The 16,601-nt window shown below is 42.4% G+C and overlaps 1 protein-coding gene across 1 annotated transcript in view; it reads right to left on the bottom strand.

Annotated features, from left to right (window-relative positions):
• Positions 1-8,845: 8,845 nt before the first annotated feature.
• The window catches only part of CNNM2 (cyclin and CBS domain divalent metal cation transport mediator 2), a 2,211,754-nt gene continuing 2,203,998 nt past the window's right edge, over positions 8,846-16,601 (bottom strand). The window contains exon 8 of the mRNA XM_069611693.1: positions 8,846-15,656. Coding sequence (XP_069467794.1) covers positions 15,447-15,656 — 210 coding nt within the window. The 3' untranslated portion in view covers positions 8,846-15,446. The remainder of the gene's footprint in view (positions 15,657-16,601) is intronic.

The raw sequence follows: 16,601 nt of genomic DNA, 5'->3' as shown, positions 1-16,601 counted from the left end.
TTCAGAGCCCCATGCCCTCTGCCTACGTTGCCTTGGCCCAGACACGGCTGGGAAGCTTGTACCGCGTGCAATGCGCTTTCCTCAAGGTCTCTGAAGAACAGACTAGCCAGGTGGAGGGAGCTCTTCTAGAGATCACCTCCAGAGGACCTGAAGGACTTTATCAATCATCGATCCAGGCCCAAGGTAGGGCCACTCTTTTCCAGCGCACTCCGCAAGGGAGACTCCTTTCCAGGGACACGCCCGCGCGGGAGGAACTGCTCAGGTGCTCGTACCAGCATGAGTACCGAGGCCAAATCAGCTACCGGGCGGCGGGCAGGCCGAGGGGTCAGTTGATCCTCCCCGTGACAGTGCTGAGGGACCGGAAGGTTCTTTTACCCAGTCTTCACCCAAGGGGCCACGCCCTAGTACCGGCAACATGTCCGATCCGCCGAGGGCGAAACGCCTACCAGGTCTCGGCCTGAGGAACAGGGTAGGCCTCATGATCTACACTCAAGTGTCTTGAACAGGGCTGGGCCAAGTGAGCCAAGCAACACGACACAGGCACGTGGTAGGCAGTTCGACAAAATGGCCGCCATGCCAGACATTTCTGACATCCGCCCGATACCGCACCAAGGCAGGGAGCAGGTGGAGGAACGTGTATCAAGGTGGGACTGATGTCAACCAGGTATGTGGCCTACAGCCTCCCCTTCATTTGTGCAGGGCAGGTTTCCACTGCGTCCGTATGGGCAAGGTACAAACGGCTCAAGCAGCCGCCCGCTACCCCGTCAATATCGCCTACCACCCCTCCGGCCTGTGAAGAGAGTCTTTTGAGAGGTTCCTCGGGCTCATGTAATCTCCTCGAGTCATCCTCAAGGAGGCCGCAGGCCCAATGTACAGGCGCCATTGTCCCCTGTTCAGCCTCCGCCACACGCTGGCCCCCCCAACAGATAGTGCAGGTGGTTCCGTACCAGCCTCTGCCTCCGGTCTCCAAATCCCAGCCTCCGGCTCCAAGCATCCATCCACCGGTGCCAAACCAACCGGACCCTCATGTGGACACAGATGAGGAGTAGGACACCGTCATCAGCCAAGGCCTTCCATGAAAGTCTGCCTGGGCTGGCAGAGTACTTGGGCCTTCCTCAACCCGAGGTCGAGTAACCTGCAGAAGGGGTCCACGCCGAAGTCCTCACGCTATGTCCTGTTGCGAGAACAGGGATCACGATGCAGAAGGACGTGGTCCCCTTTACCAAAAAGGGCTGGATCAAGCTCCACTCGGCCCAGCCGGTCAATCAGCACGTGGATGTCAAGTACAGGCAGATGGAAAGGGATACACTCTTGCTATCGGCCCACCGTCAACCGCACTCTTCAGTGATCACTGCGGCATCACTATACTCCAAGCCTCAGTCGTCCTCAGCCTCTTCCTCTGCGACGCTGCTAGGCAAGGAGAAGATCTTGGAGGCGTAATGGAAGAAGCTGTATTCCAACGCGTCCCTGCATCTTCATCAAGCCAACGCGGATGCCATGCTGGCAGCCGTTAACCAGAGGCTTTGGTGGGAAAATGCTGATTTCCTCCCAGAGCTTCTGGCGCAGAACCAATCACGATTCAAGGCGGGACTGGCAGAGGCCAAGATGGTGGCACAAGACATCATGGAGTCCACCGTGGCCCACACAGACACCTCTGGCCGGGCCATCTGCATTGCCACAGACATGAGAACAACCACCTGGCTCCATACTACTAAATTCAACCCGCATGTCCAGGAACGCACATTAGACCTTCCGTTCGAAGGGGGTGACCTCTTCCACTCCACCACGGACAAAGAGCTGGACAAAAAGAAAAACAGCTCACAAACAGCCAAGTCTTTATCCATCCTTACAAAAACCACGCCCAAAGCGTACACCCAGTCACAGCAGCACTCGGACAAGGGGTGTACTTACGGAGGGTTCCGCTGCTTCCAAGAGCGGAGGTCCAGGCAGCCTGACCGTTCACCAACCCAACATCGGCACAAACAACAAAAAGGGGATGGGGTGAGTAAGAGCTTTTTCCAGTCCCCCTCCTCCGCAACAGCTTCAGAGGGAAAGAAGGCATGACACACCCCTCTGGGTCCACATGTTTCCAGTGGGGGGCAGGCTTGCTCTCCATGCACAGTTCTGGTACCAGAATTTTGCAGACTCCTGGATCATCTCGGTAGTATCCACGGGGTACCACCTAAACATCTCCTAAACATCCACTCCCTTTTCCCCTCCACTCCCACATGTTGGGACAGCAACTCTTTTGGCAGAAATCCGGACGCTCATCGAGAGCCAGGTAGTGGAGGAAGTCCCAGCCTCCCAGCAAGGCTTGGACTTCTACTCCAGGATTTTCACCATTCAGAAAAAGAACCAGGCGGGCCTGAGAGTTGTGCTGGACCTTTCCACCCTCAACCTCTCCCTACCTTTTCAAAAATTCAAGATGGGTACGCCAGCTTTAATAGCGCAGACATTGTGCAGGGGAGACTGGATGTGCTCACTGGTTCTGAAGGACGCGTACCTACACGTCCCGATTTGGCAGCCTCATCCTTCATTCTACGATTCAGGATCATGGGCTACCATTTCCAATACAAGGTGCTTTCCTTTGGCCTCAACTCGGCCCCCAGGGTCTTTACCAGGCTGATGAATTCAATGGCGGCCCTCCTCAGGGCCACAACATCTATCTGTATCTCGACGACCGGCTTGTCAGGTTTCATCTCTGGAAGCGGTGCACCACACCTCTCACACCCTCAAGAACACACTTCACGATCTGGGCTTTTCGCTTAATCTCAAGAAATCGCAGCTGCAGCCTACGCAGACTCTGACCTTCTTGGGGCTCATCTGGGACAAAGGCTCTGAAATAGTTTTTCCTTCGTTGGACTAGATCATGGCCATCAAGACGGCCACTGTGCACTTCCTCAGCAGAGAAGTGACATCGGCCTTGAGGTACCAATACCTTCTGGGACTCATGGCAGCGGTCTTATGGGCCGTCCCCCACACGAGAATCAGGATGAGGAGGATACAGTTGCACTTCGCGGCATCATGGAACCAGGAGAAGGGCTCTCATGGGGAGATGATCATCGTTCCTCCTTCTCTTCACCCGGACCTAACATGGTGGTCCAGGGACTGCAGCCTGAGGACGGGCAAGCCTTTCCGGCAACCTACCCCGCAGGTCACCATCACTACGGACTCCTCTCTCGAGGGATGGGGGCCACCCTGGAGGGCCATTGCGTCCATGGCACCTGGACTCGGCAAGAGCAGGAGTAGCACATCAATTGGCTGGAACTGAAGGCGGTCTGGCTAGCGCTCAGAGCCTTCCTTCCGCTTATCGAGAACAAGGTCGTCCTCACTCAGACAGACAACTCGACCAGCATGTTCTATGTCAACAAACAGGGAGGTACCAGGTCCCCTCCACTGTGCAGACCGGCAGTCAGCATGTGGGAATGGGCCCTGGAGAACAACATCTACCTCACGGCCGTCCACCTTCCGAGGGAGTCTAACCTGGAAGCGGACAGGCTCAGCAAACTGGGAGCGGACAATTACGAGTGGCAGCTAAACGGCCTCGTACTGCAGGAGATCTTCAGCAGATGGCGACACTCCCAGGTGGACCTCTTTGCCTCCTATTACAACAGGAAGTGCCAAGATTCAGTGGAACGGCATGACAGCATATGCCTTCCCACGCACACCGCTGATACACGGGGTGATATGGAAGATCAAGGAGTCTCACCAACTCAGCGTCATTCTGCCACGCCATGGACCTCCCATTAGCCTTCCGACGGGCCGAGCACATCTTCTGGCGCAGCAGGGGGGCAGGGTCATTCACCCCGTGCCACAGAAACTAGCCCTCACAGCGTGGTTCCTGAGCAGGTCCCGCTAGGACACCTCAGCCTGTCCCAGGCTAATCTAGAGATCATACAAGACGCTAGGAGCAAAGCTACCAGGGCCCAGTATAAGATCAAGTGGACCAGGTTCTGCCACTGGGCAGTCTCCAAGGATATCAACCCCCTTGCATGTACATGGGATGACCCGCTCTCCTTCTTGGCGCACCTCGCCCACTTGGGCGTACAGGTAGACACTTGCGGCACTTATTTGGCTGCTATTGGTGCCTTCAGAAACTCAGAGGAAGAGGTGGTCTTCTCTTCGAACCCGAGTGTCAAGAAGCATCTAACGGGACTCACCAGACTCTACCTGCCCATCAAGAGGCCACACCCTTTGTGGGACCCCAAGTGTTGGGAGCCCTTGCGCACAAACCATTTTGTCAGGCTGGTCACCATTAAGACGGCCTTGCTAGTCGGCCTCACCTCGGCTCACAGGATAAGCAAAATCCAGGCGCTGTTCGCCTCAGAGCCCTACACTATGTTTCCCAGAGATAAAGTAGTCCTGCGGACTCACCCAGCATTCCTACCTAAGGTGGTGCTGCCTATGTTTTTTGCTGAGCCCAAAGGCGAGGCACAGAGTTCTGCACTGCTTGGATGTCAGGCGTGCCCTGAAATTCTACTTGGACAGGACCAAGGGCTTCCGCAAGTCGGACATACTTTTCGTCACCTTCGGAGGATGAAGACCGGGATGTTGGGCCTCCTGGTCTCCATAGCCCGTTGGATGGTTTTGGCCATCAAAGAAGCTTACCAGGGACAGCATGAGCCACTGCCGGCCAACATGCACGGCCACGTGGTCAAAGCCAAGGCAACGGCCATCACATTCCAGCAGCATGTCCCCTGGCAAGTCATAAGCAGGGCGGCCACATAGGCCACCCCTTTGGCTTTCGCAAAGCACTACTGTTTGGATGCCGGCTCTAGATCAGACGCGGCTTTCGGACAGGCGGTTCTTAGAAACCTGTTTGCTTAAGGAGAGTCTCCTCTCCCACCCTGGAGCTACACTCAATTGTAATCCCCCATGCAGTGTGGAGGAAAGGGGACGGGACTTAAGAGTAATTATAAGTTACTCACCGTAGTGACTAACGTAGTCAGTCCACTTTCCTTTATACGTCCCACCATCTTCCCCCTTAATAAAACTGGTGTCATTAGGCAATGTTAATCTCTTATCGATGAGTCTAAGGGGACTGAGGTGTGGCACCAGAGGGCAGAGTAAGGGCAGCGCATGCTCCCAGGGCCGCACCCCTGCGCGGCTCTAAATTTAAAGGGGAAGAAGGTTTTTTCTGGTGAAAAAGGTTCCGTCCACCGTCCCTTGGAAAAGACGTCCATGCAGTACGGAGGAAAGGGGATGGGACGTAAGAGTATAACGGCTCCTTAAGAGTTTTCTCACAAAGAGTAATTGTGATTAAATGCCTAATGGTAGTTTTGGATCAATTTCATTATGAAGAGTGATATGACTAATTGAAGATGCCACTGTGGTGGAGTAAATAGCCAAGACTTGATCAAATGTAAAGTATGGCATAGATAATTGTATCAGTGCACAAACAGGTTAGTTTTGTGTAATAGATGAGCAAAAAGGGTAATGCGAAAAGGAACAGTAATGAAGGAGTCAATATGATCCAGTCCAGGTGATGGCTTGGGGAAAAATGCCTATTACTTTCTTATGAGGTACTTCTGTACAGTCCTTCACCCTTACAGCTGAACTGGACCTGGTTCACTTGGAATGCCACCAGAATTATCCTCCTGGATGGGGTTAAACCTGATGCCAGCGATACCGTTTGCGGTCAAGGAGATCTTTTGTTATCTATTGTGTTCTGTTTTTTTCAACAGCGCCTACTCTTGCTTTTCAAACAAGGTGCATCCATCAAAGGCCATGCCATTATCAACTAATGGAATCGCAGGGCAGCAGCCAGAAACGATATCATTGGAGAATGCATTCATAAGGGATGATGCTTTTCTCCTCCATCAATAGTTTGTCTTCTCTGCTCCAGGAGGTGAAGCTCTAAAACAGATACAGTTTAAAAGAATCCTACTATTTACAAAACTCCTGTAACAATTTCTCTTTTATACTAGGTATTGGATGGCTTCATTCCATAGAGCCACTGAATGCTTCACATATGGTGCATAAGCCGTGCTCTGTACCAATATGTAGACTGTGGGGATGTAGTTCATTTTCTGGTCTGTGACGACATGGGAAGAGTAAAAAAGTTCAATACCTAATGAAATGCAAAGTTCATTTAAGTTTGTCACTCAAACAGGAACTGTTATGGGAACCTCAACTGATGCTGATTAACAATTTGACAAATGTGAATTTAGAGAAATTCAGATTATGGAAAATGTAAAGTCTGAAAACGTAAACCCGAAGAACAAACAATAGAAGTGAAACAACACAATTACAGATTCATGCTTCTAGTATAGTTCCTGGAAATACTCTGCTGATGGTTTAAGGAGGAATCAAATAAGGAGAGCTTAGAATATGGTAGGGCGTGCTGTTATTGACTAAATGTACCAGCATATATGCAGTACAGTTTAAATGTTTAAGATCCTGGAATGATGAAGTGGAAGATCCATTGATAAAACTGAATACAACAAGTGACATATAGTGTGCAATGCAGCCACATAAATGAAATGTAGGATACTTTTTTCACTTGAGGGGTCGCCAACCATTAATTTTGAGTGTCTTAGCTAGGCCATTATTAAGTAAAAGAACCCAGCAAGTGTGTACCAAAATGTTGTCACACAAACTGAGCAAATTGATATTTATAATATGGAGCAAACCTATTTCCAAGTAATTTTGATTTCTCATGTCGAGTCAGTTAAGTAAATACTAAAAATATTTCCAAAATATGCCCGATTGATCAGAGGTGAAAATATGCCAGCAGAAATAGTTCTGTTCATTCCCATAATATTTCTATTGTGAGTTGTATAAGAGCAATTCTTGCGCTTCATACTTTAGCACTCTGCATTCAACATTTCGATTGGTCTTTTTTGGGGAGGTGGCGGAGCATGCCTGCTACTCCTATAGTTGATTATTTGACACACTATATACGATGATGAATAAGCATGTTCCAGTGCCCCAACAATCAGTCAGAGATGGTTTTTGGCACAAGAAGAAGGCAATGGATACATACACTGCCCATATATGTACATATAGAATATCAATTATAGTTGGTTTCATGAAGGAACTCTTTTCTATTCCTGTTAACACATATAATGTAAGCTACGTTGTGGCACTGCCTATTATAAGCCAATAAACTATTTGTAAAACACATTTTTTCAAAATGATTTACAGTTAAGATTGCTGTTAAAATTAACAGGTAAAAAGAGGGCAATCACCTTCTATACAAATAAAAAAAAATCTTTTTTTTTAAAGTCAAGTTTGATATGTTATCAAATATCAATGTTAATCGGGTTTCTGTGAAAATATTTGTTTGTGAAAGAAAATGGTTTACCCATTTCCAAAGGTGGTGTTTTTCTGTCTTTCTGTGGTGCTGCACAGTTTGAACATTGTCTTAAGGTGTCTAATGGGAAAATAAAAATCATTGTTGTTGGGGTTCCACTGATGAGACTGAAAACTCCATCAATAAACATGTAGCGTTGCACAGATCAATACACAGCCTGATAGTCACCATAGAGGTGTGGTTTCCTCTGATGGAAAAGGTTGGAAAAAAGTATGAATTGAAAGTGTTGGCGTGTATATTGGGAATAGAGTTAAAATAAAAATCTGATGTGTGGATTTTTTTTGTGGCGGTGCATACTGCATCTCCTAATCTTTTTCTTCAATCACAACCATTATGGGACAATACTTGCGACTTTTCAAGTTGTCTTTTCAGGATAGATTTTCACATTAGCATATTAAATGCACTTCGAATTTAATGTAATCTGCTCACTTGCATTTAAATTACCTTCCTTCCTCTTGGTAGGAAGATCAAGGGGTTTATTGGCTTAAGGTCAGGGCTCTGAGCATAGCTCTGCTGGGCTGTAGCTAGGAGTCCCATAAATGCTATTATTCTATGTTGTATGTTTGCCACTGAGATTCTTTCACATACTAATGTGGCACCCAAGGGTGCGGCACTGATGCCACTTGGTTTTGGTGTTCGGCTTTCTGTATTGATTTGGTGCTTCTTCATGTAGGAGTGTGACAAGGAAGAGGAATGAGGGTCTACTTATCCAATTATTTACAAGTAATCTCCATTAGTAAGAGGATCACTCTTCCCATTTGCAAGGTCTACATCCTTCTGTGCGTTCTGGCTTACACTTAACTGCATCCGTAGTTGACACAACTAGACCAATTGTTAAATTGTTAAGTGGGATACTTTTTATAAAACATCGAGTGAAGGAGTGTTGCTCAAAAATGACCTTTACGTTTACAAGTAAATGATCCTATAAGGCAAGCTTTGACAGGTCTGAGAAGAATAGTGCAATATTGGCAATACAATTCCAATATAAAATGTTTCCGCAGGCCAATTAGGTAGTCTTCAAATCTAGAGGTCACATTCTTAAATGGTTAAATGTCATTTGCATCAAAATGTTTATAATTTAAAAAAACTAACCAATATACAAACATTTTGGCATGTGTAAAAGAAACAGCATAAGCTCCTGGCTATGCATTTCCCTGAACATTAGACAATATCTGTCAAAGTCAAAACCAACTGTAAAAATTGATTTCACTTGAATGGGTTACTACATAGGTTAAGCTAACTGAACTTAATTATCCAGGCATACCAATGTTTATTCATATGTAAGAAAATAAGCTGATACCATAACAAGGCTAACATTGATTACAAGTTTCTACATCCAGGAACACTTGCAAATAAGCCATTTTGTTAACTTGCTTAAAGTATCATATTTTCCTCTTCAATCAAATATATACTCAAAGAGAACATGCATTCACAAAGAGGTATGCCTTGTATTATTCAAGCAGATATATGGGAAAGAGATTCAGCTGTGAGAGGGACTTCGATATTTCAATTATTCAGCAACTCACAATATAAGATACAAAAAGGTTTATTTTTTAAATGTGAAATTCTCTCAAATGCGATCTTGTGTCCATCAAAACGTAAATGCTGCCAGTGAAAATGCATGGGTTCCTTAACCTTTAAATGCATCTCTTTCCGTTTAGGGTCAACTGGTCATTACAACAAAACAAAGAAATGGCTAACACAGTGGGATATATAGTGGTATATATTCACAAATGTGCCCATGTACTGTGATTTATATTTGCACAATTGTTTTTGCAAACTGTAAAATCAAATAAAATGGAATTTCATAAAGCAGCAACACTGTTACTTTTCTTTATACATATATTTTCTGCTGCAAATAGATGTCAAAAATGTAAAATGACAACTTAGAGGAAGATTGCAAACCTACGAGTGGGAAGGATATGTTTGGTTGTACTGCTGGCTGAAACAAGAATTCCACTCCAATTTCCACTAATGCACTAAAAAGTCTAAATTCACTTCCAACATATGCAAATAGTTTTGTGAGGCAATAGTGAAATACGTTAAAACTTTTACATTTTTTGCGAATACCATTGATCCCTAGCATATCAATCTAAAAGAACAAAGGTATAAGATTAGCAAAGTAGACATTTCAAAAGGATTGTGAGCCCATGAATATGCAACAAAATAAGCTTTACCGGAGTTTTAAGAGTCGCTTTGGGCAAAGATGATAAAGAATTGGGTGGAGTCGTTGCTACATCCATTTGCTAATCCTTAACTTGTAATCACCATATAATGTTCCTGAAAATGTACCCTTAAATATATCCCCCTAAATTAAGTACTCTGATCAAATCAAAATAAAGCTTGAGCTTTTGAAGAAAAATGGGCAACTGTAAGTTCAGTACAGTTCTGCAAAATAAAAATGCTGCTCATGAGCTATGTGATGCAGGTAACTGCTTCCGGTCCAATTTAATCGGACAAGAGCTCTCATGTAAAAGGATCTATGTTGAATAGTCTAGTGTATGTAGAGAAACCTTCATGTGTACCAAGATCATCATTCATTTGTGTCCTACAAATATTTGCTAAACCATTAAATCCAGAAGATGAACAGAGTTCAGTGAACAGGAGGGCAACACAAATTTACAGTTATGAATATCAACGCTCACACATTATATCGAAGAACACTACAAAACTATGTCACATCAGAACCCCTAATCTGTCTGGCATTTGAGGAGTGAAAAATACATACTTTTTGATATGAAACATTGACATTTGCTAATGATGAGGTTAAAAGTGACAAAGCCGCATCAGAACTTAAGCATGTGGTCTGTATGCAGGATGCAATCATTAACCTGTCTCCAGTGGTTGTTCGTTTTTGCCAAGAATGTCAGTTTCAATTTCCATGGTAATGAGTTCAAACAACGCACACAGGCGCAAGGGGATACATGTAGGTTTAATTTGGCATGATCATGAGGCTTTTATGTGCTTGGTGATGAGCCAGAGTGCTAATTGTGACAATAAATTTGATATTGAGTCTAGTAGTAATGTTTTGAACAACAGTGAAGACATTTGTAAAGTGCTGCTTTGCAAGTACCTTTCACAGGAAAAACATTTGAGAAGAAGATAAAAGGCAAGGACATGGTACGCTGCATAGGAGCTCCTATCAGTTTTCCGCTAATACTCAGGTAAATTAACACAGAAACTCTTAAGGGGAACTAAAATCCTGCTTAGTAGCACCACATATTTACACTGCCAAACACGGTTATTCTCCACAAACCATTTTCCCACATGAGAGTTTTAAACATTTACATGGAGAGTGAACACGAATGAAAATACCATTTTCCTAGTGATCCTCTCTGTAGTCTGATTTAAACTATAGACAAATAATCACACAAAGGTGGTGTAGGTCATAGAGGGATGAGGGATACAGGTACATTCTCAAACAGTGGTTATGCAGATAGGATGGTTAAGATGTTGATTTACAGAGAGTAAAATTAACATAACCATCCATTTTCTTATTCTAGGATTTTGTTATGTAAAACACCTATTAAAGACATCATTTGCTTCATCATTTGTGTGTGAACTGGAACATATTCAAACACCACATGGCTTTGTACGAAAGGCTATTTCTCAATATTTGTGTAGGTATCCCAGAAGACACATGTTTCTGCTAACGGGAGAACTTGCCCCTACTGTTAAACAAGCTTTTGACATTTTCATTGCCTGAAAATCATATCATAAGTCTGCTGTGACCTTTGAAGCACTTTTAAAACACAAATCTGCCAGTGATCCAAATACTGGGAGGTACCTTTGATAAATATTGCAATATCGGTTTGCTTAAATATCTTGGGTACAGAGTTAAAATGCAAAACCTTCAACACCAAAACTAGAATATATACTCTTCAGACAGATACTGTATCTTTCCTTACATTTACATCAGTTGGCGTGGTGAACACTATTTCGAAGAAATAGGGTTAACATTTCCTTCATCACATATCAACACATACTGAAAAGGCTTCATTTGTAAATCCCTCTCTGGGCTGCGATTTTCACAAGCATACTGCATCACAGTAATACCATATTAGCATATGTTGGAAGCAAATAAAAAATTCATGTTAATGCTTACAGCAGGTATTCGACACGTAATTCTTGCCACTAGAATGTTTGCTTCCCCATGTTGTATTTGGGACTGCGTGTTTCATTTTTAGGGCATGGCTGTTGAGAAACAGGATTTTGAAAAATGGCTCTGGTAATATGGTCAATGACATCTAAGTGCCTGAGGACGCGAGCATTTTCTCTCCTTGGCCGTTACTGCGTCAACCTCCCAGTAGCCCAAAGGCGATATCATTAAGAAGTATCTTTTTATGGAGGTTTCCTTAATTCATACTCTTAAAGCTTGGTAACTTTAAGCCAAACAATTTTTCGAATACCCGCACTTACCCCTTGCCTTAGATTGAGAGCTTTGAATGAAATATGTATGATTTGTATTGATTGATTTGTAATTTTATTCCCCAGTGTAATTTTCTATTTACACCCTCTCACATGAATAATGTATGGAATAATTTATAGAGCTATTTTTGATATTTTTAATAGATATTCATACGTTCTTGGGCCTTCTGTGTACATGTATTAATTGTTTTATGGAACTTGAAGGTTTTAAACCAAATAAAAGTATGTTTTGACTGACTGATATATGACAAAAGCAGCTGAAAGATTTATGATTTAAAAAAACAAGTTGCTCTAGATTTGCTCTTGCATACTCAAAAGGTTGAATCAATTGTATTCTTTTCTTTTGTCAAGATGTAATATTTTTAAATTATATTAAGTATATACACAATTCTGCTACTAAAATTAATGAACCAGGGGAGCACCACATGGGAGACTGCTATCTGGTTTAAAACAGCAATACAATGGAAGAATGTTCATGGTGAAACAATCTGAAGAATGCTTGAGAATGACTTATCAACTAAGAACTCAAAATAATGCGGGTTGCCAAAAGTGTCAATATAGTGGTTGTGGTTTTGATAAATTACTGAGGCTACCACAGAGCAAGTCTGCTACAGATGATTGACAAATAGGAATGCATAGAAAAGAGTTAAGCACTCAAGCTAAAAGAGAACCCAATAAGGCACTGAGTTGCAAGAGTTATCAAAGGTAAATGTTTACCAGTGGCACTTTGCATAAACCCACAGATCCCACCTCACTCGATAACCTGCAATCTCTAAAAGAATAAATTATAGTTAAAAGTACAATGGATAAACCAAACATATTAACCTGAGTGTATAAACCTTACAAGGCACAAAACATCCAATTGAATCACAGGGTGTAGATCGAAGCTTATTAGATGTAAAATACTTAGATTTACCTACACAACGAAAATATCATTGGATTATGTGCTTTGATGGGGTGGGTATACCTGGGGCATTTGAATAAGACTTCGGAAAACATTGCAATTTCCCATTCCTCAATAAATTAATAGAGTCATTATAGTGAATAAAACATTCAGAGATGAAGTAAAAAACGTGTAACCATGCATACCATTTAAGGAAGTCTTTAGAAAACAAACATATCATTAGGGTGGGGTAAAGTGGTTCATTAATCGCTATCTCCCAAGATATAACTGAAGTATTGTACCTTTCAAAATCAGAATAATGAAAACATACCATGGGCATATGATTAAAGAAATTTCCATTCAGGTAAACATGCTCACTATACTACTGTAAGAAGGGGGAATGTAACATTGACTTAAAATAAAAAAAACATTGCAGCAAAAGTAAACATGCTCCCTACAGTACCTTGGGTAAGAAGAGGGAATGTACCATAGACATATAATAAAATGGCATTTCAGCCAAAGTAAACATGTACCCTACATGGGTACGAAGAGGGAATGCACACATTTTTCGTCAACAATTCTTGCAGAGTTTGAATTGGCAGGAAAGTAAAATCAAGCAAATTAAGCAAATACAACAAAACATGCTACATAAAACAACCTGGTAATGCTAGTGTCTGGTTGCAAAGTATTCTATAATTAAGCCTAAACACAAAATAATCACTGATCCTTTGATCATCTTTCAAGATATTAATACTGTATTCAGAATTCACATTTTCAGCAAGTCAAGAAAACAAAACACTTGGTGCAGCCCCTTCAATCACTTAATAAGCACCCAAATTGTGTTCCTACCCTTTCCATGCATAAGAAATAAAGGGCGAGAGGCTATCATGTGAGACTAGTAAATAGATGCTGGTGGTGTCCTGTAACAAAACACAATAAAAATACAAGAGCTGTATGTTGCATTGCAGATCATCGGTCTAGACCCATGCAAGTCTATATATTTGGTCATTTCACTGAGTTAAATATTACACCGCATCCATTTGTATTGAGGACTATGGACATTTCAGAGCACAGACTCTCACTGAATACATGTGACACAAACTAAATATGTTTACTGAATACCTCTCTCCTCCCCCTAGAAGACTGAGAGCCAATTGCATCCACTGCAGGAACACATTTAATGCAGAGAAAATGTACTTTTTAGTTTCTCAGGTAAAAAGATAGAGACCGCTTCTTCATTCAGCACACTAAGGATTTTCCCTCTTATTTCCGAGTTAATGGAAAACAACAAGAGTATACTGGTGAATTTTATCATAAAGTGATCCATCTTCTCCCAAATTATTAAGTTGTGGTCCATACTGTTTTACAACCATCATTGGATACACCCATCAGATCTATTCCGGCAGTACATGCATTAAGCATGGACAAAACTATTGTGTGTCAAGTATTGATATGCAAACTGAGTCCGTTTTTAAATGGAGTGTCGCGTAAAGTGATTACTCCAGATAAATTCCCATGAGTTTCTATAATTTGATCTCTTAGATATAACTAACATTTCATTTTATATGCCATGTACAGGAATACGAAGCATGTTTCACATCCACTGTATGATTTGTATTGAATGATTTGTAATGTTATTACATGGAACGTGTTTTTTCGTGATTTTGCAGTTTCATCAGCAAATGAAGCATTACAATATTGTTGCAACAGTGATTTCCTGAAAAGTAGGGTGTTCAACATTGAAATAAAAAAGTCAACAAATTCCTAAAACAGAATCTCATGGAAACTGGACATTATTGTCTTTACTCTAGTTTTCACGAGATTATTGATCGTACGAAAGTCACTCCGAGCCAATGCTGCCCAAATGCAAGGTCTGATTCACAAAGCTGTGGGAAATTCACAAATATAACATTTTGGTGAAAAACAGACTAGCAAATATCTTCAGGGTCGAAAATAGTTTCCTGAAGAGGTTAGCATCAATAAATCATGCTCAATCTGGTGAAAACATGGCACCAGTATCTGTGGCTGTGCCTCCAAGTTCACTCAATGTATGTGGTACACATCACAGCCTTGTTTTAACTTTAACCTCACAGAGGAAAAGCAGCTCACACCATAACATAAGGCACTAAAATCTCCCAGCATCAGCTCCTAAACAACTTTTAACATAAAACAATGGGCAACAAACCAAAAGAATAATTCCAGATTACCCTAATGCTAAAAGATTATTTTCATGAGAAACAAACATTTTATCTTTGGTGGTGCTATTATCATTACTTCAAAAAACAATGGAGTTATCTAGACTGGAGTATAATTTCCAGCTACAGACAGTGATTCAAGTTTTTGACGGGGGCAGGGCTCACGATTTCAATGAGGAACAAGTCAGCATTTGCTAGAAAAGGGATATCATCGAAAATAAAATACATTTTCTCTTAACATATCTCTTGATAAAAATCTGTTCAGCTTCATGCCTCTTCTTACATTTTCCAAACTAGGAAAATTTGAAAAGATAAAATAAAAGTTGTTTAAAAAAGTGTTTGTGTTTCGATACAAGGGGGCTTGCAGTCTGCTGTCTCACTTGCTAGTTCTCATACTTTCGTTTTCAAGCTTTCGGGTCTCTGGCTCAATCTTCTTTGATTGTTGTCCACAGACTCTGCCCCCAATGTGAGCACAATGTCTTTGGTCTCAGAATGCTGGATGCATGTGGACACACAAATGCATTCCAATAGTTCTCCAGTCTGACAGTTTTCTGGAGATGGCATTCAAAGGACAGAAGATTGGGTGTGAAAAGTAGTCCTGATTATTTGAGGCTGTTCTATTAGTCTATATAGTGCCTTCGTTGTGCATACTGTGATTGGACTTGTTGTGTGTCACGCAGTTCTGTTCATTAAGCAGGTTCGCCATTTCATCTGGCAAGCCATCATGCAGCTCTGTAAGAGTCAATTCAATTTTTGTGTTCTCACTGTCTGATGACTGCGGAGTTTTGTCCATCCGAGATGCCATCAGGGCATTTTGGTACTGCTGTCTCGTGATCTATTCCAAACATAGGGAGGGAAATAAAGTCAAAAGTAACTCTTCTTTTTGAATCATGCACATCTCGTACGTAACAAGACAAACCACCAACTAGTCATTCTACACTATGAACAAAGATGCACTTGATTTACATTTCTTAACAGATCAAAATGCAGGGGAAACAGGTTAAATTACCTTGTGACAACAACATGTTTTTATCATTGTTATTAAGCATAAAGACAAACTAACTCAACCTATACAAGCATTGTCAAAGCCAACAGATTTCAAAGGTAGACATTCCATTTATATATTTTTATATTACAACTTTTATATATATATTGTAATTTTGTACAAACATCCAAATACAATGAACATGTTACTAGTCTTTATGAAAAGTCAACATGTAAACATGTAACATCTATTAAACTACCTTTGCTACATGAAAGAAAATAATACTATTGCCTTCTGCTATTTGCACTAGAGCACCTACAGTACCGTATACCACATGAAAAACATTTGGCTCTACCAATGCATGTTATCATTTGTTACAGCTAGCTGCAGTAGAGTGCCAATCGTGTTCATGCACATTCTGAGAAATGTATAAATATTCTGATTTGAAATGAGTGTTCTGTACAGTTACCTCTTCTAAAGTTCTCAAGCCCAGGGACGGTATCCCTCCTGTCCTACAAAGTCTCCACTGAGTCCAGATTGCTGCACGGATTTAATAAAAATCCCTCTGCATCATCCACAAAGCCGGGGACCCCTTGATCTGCAACTCTTTCTGACTAAATACTCCCCCTCTAGACACCTGCATTCCTCTGGCAACAACTCCTTGCGTGTGAAGCGGTTTGCTAAACAGAGAGCAGGCGGTCGATCGCTTTCCTCAGCAGGGTCTCTTCTCTGGAACAGCTTCCTCCTCCCTCTTCGTCTTGAGCAGGACCTCCGTAAGTTTCGGAAAAGCCTCAA

Source organism: Ambystoma mexicanum, chromosome 8 (genome assembly GCF_040938575.1).
Source record: "Ambystoma mexicanum isolate Mex_15411 chromosome 8, UKY_AmexF1_1, whole genome shotgun sequence".
Taxonomy (NCBI): domain Eukaryota; kingdom Metazoa; phylum Chordata; class Amphibia; order Caudata; family Ambystomatidae; genus Ambystoma; species Ambystoma mexicanum.
The sequence above is the reverse complement of the archived record's forward strand: the minus strand, read 5'-3'. Positions and strand labels throughout refer to the sequence as shown.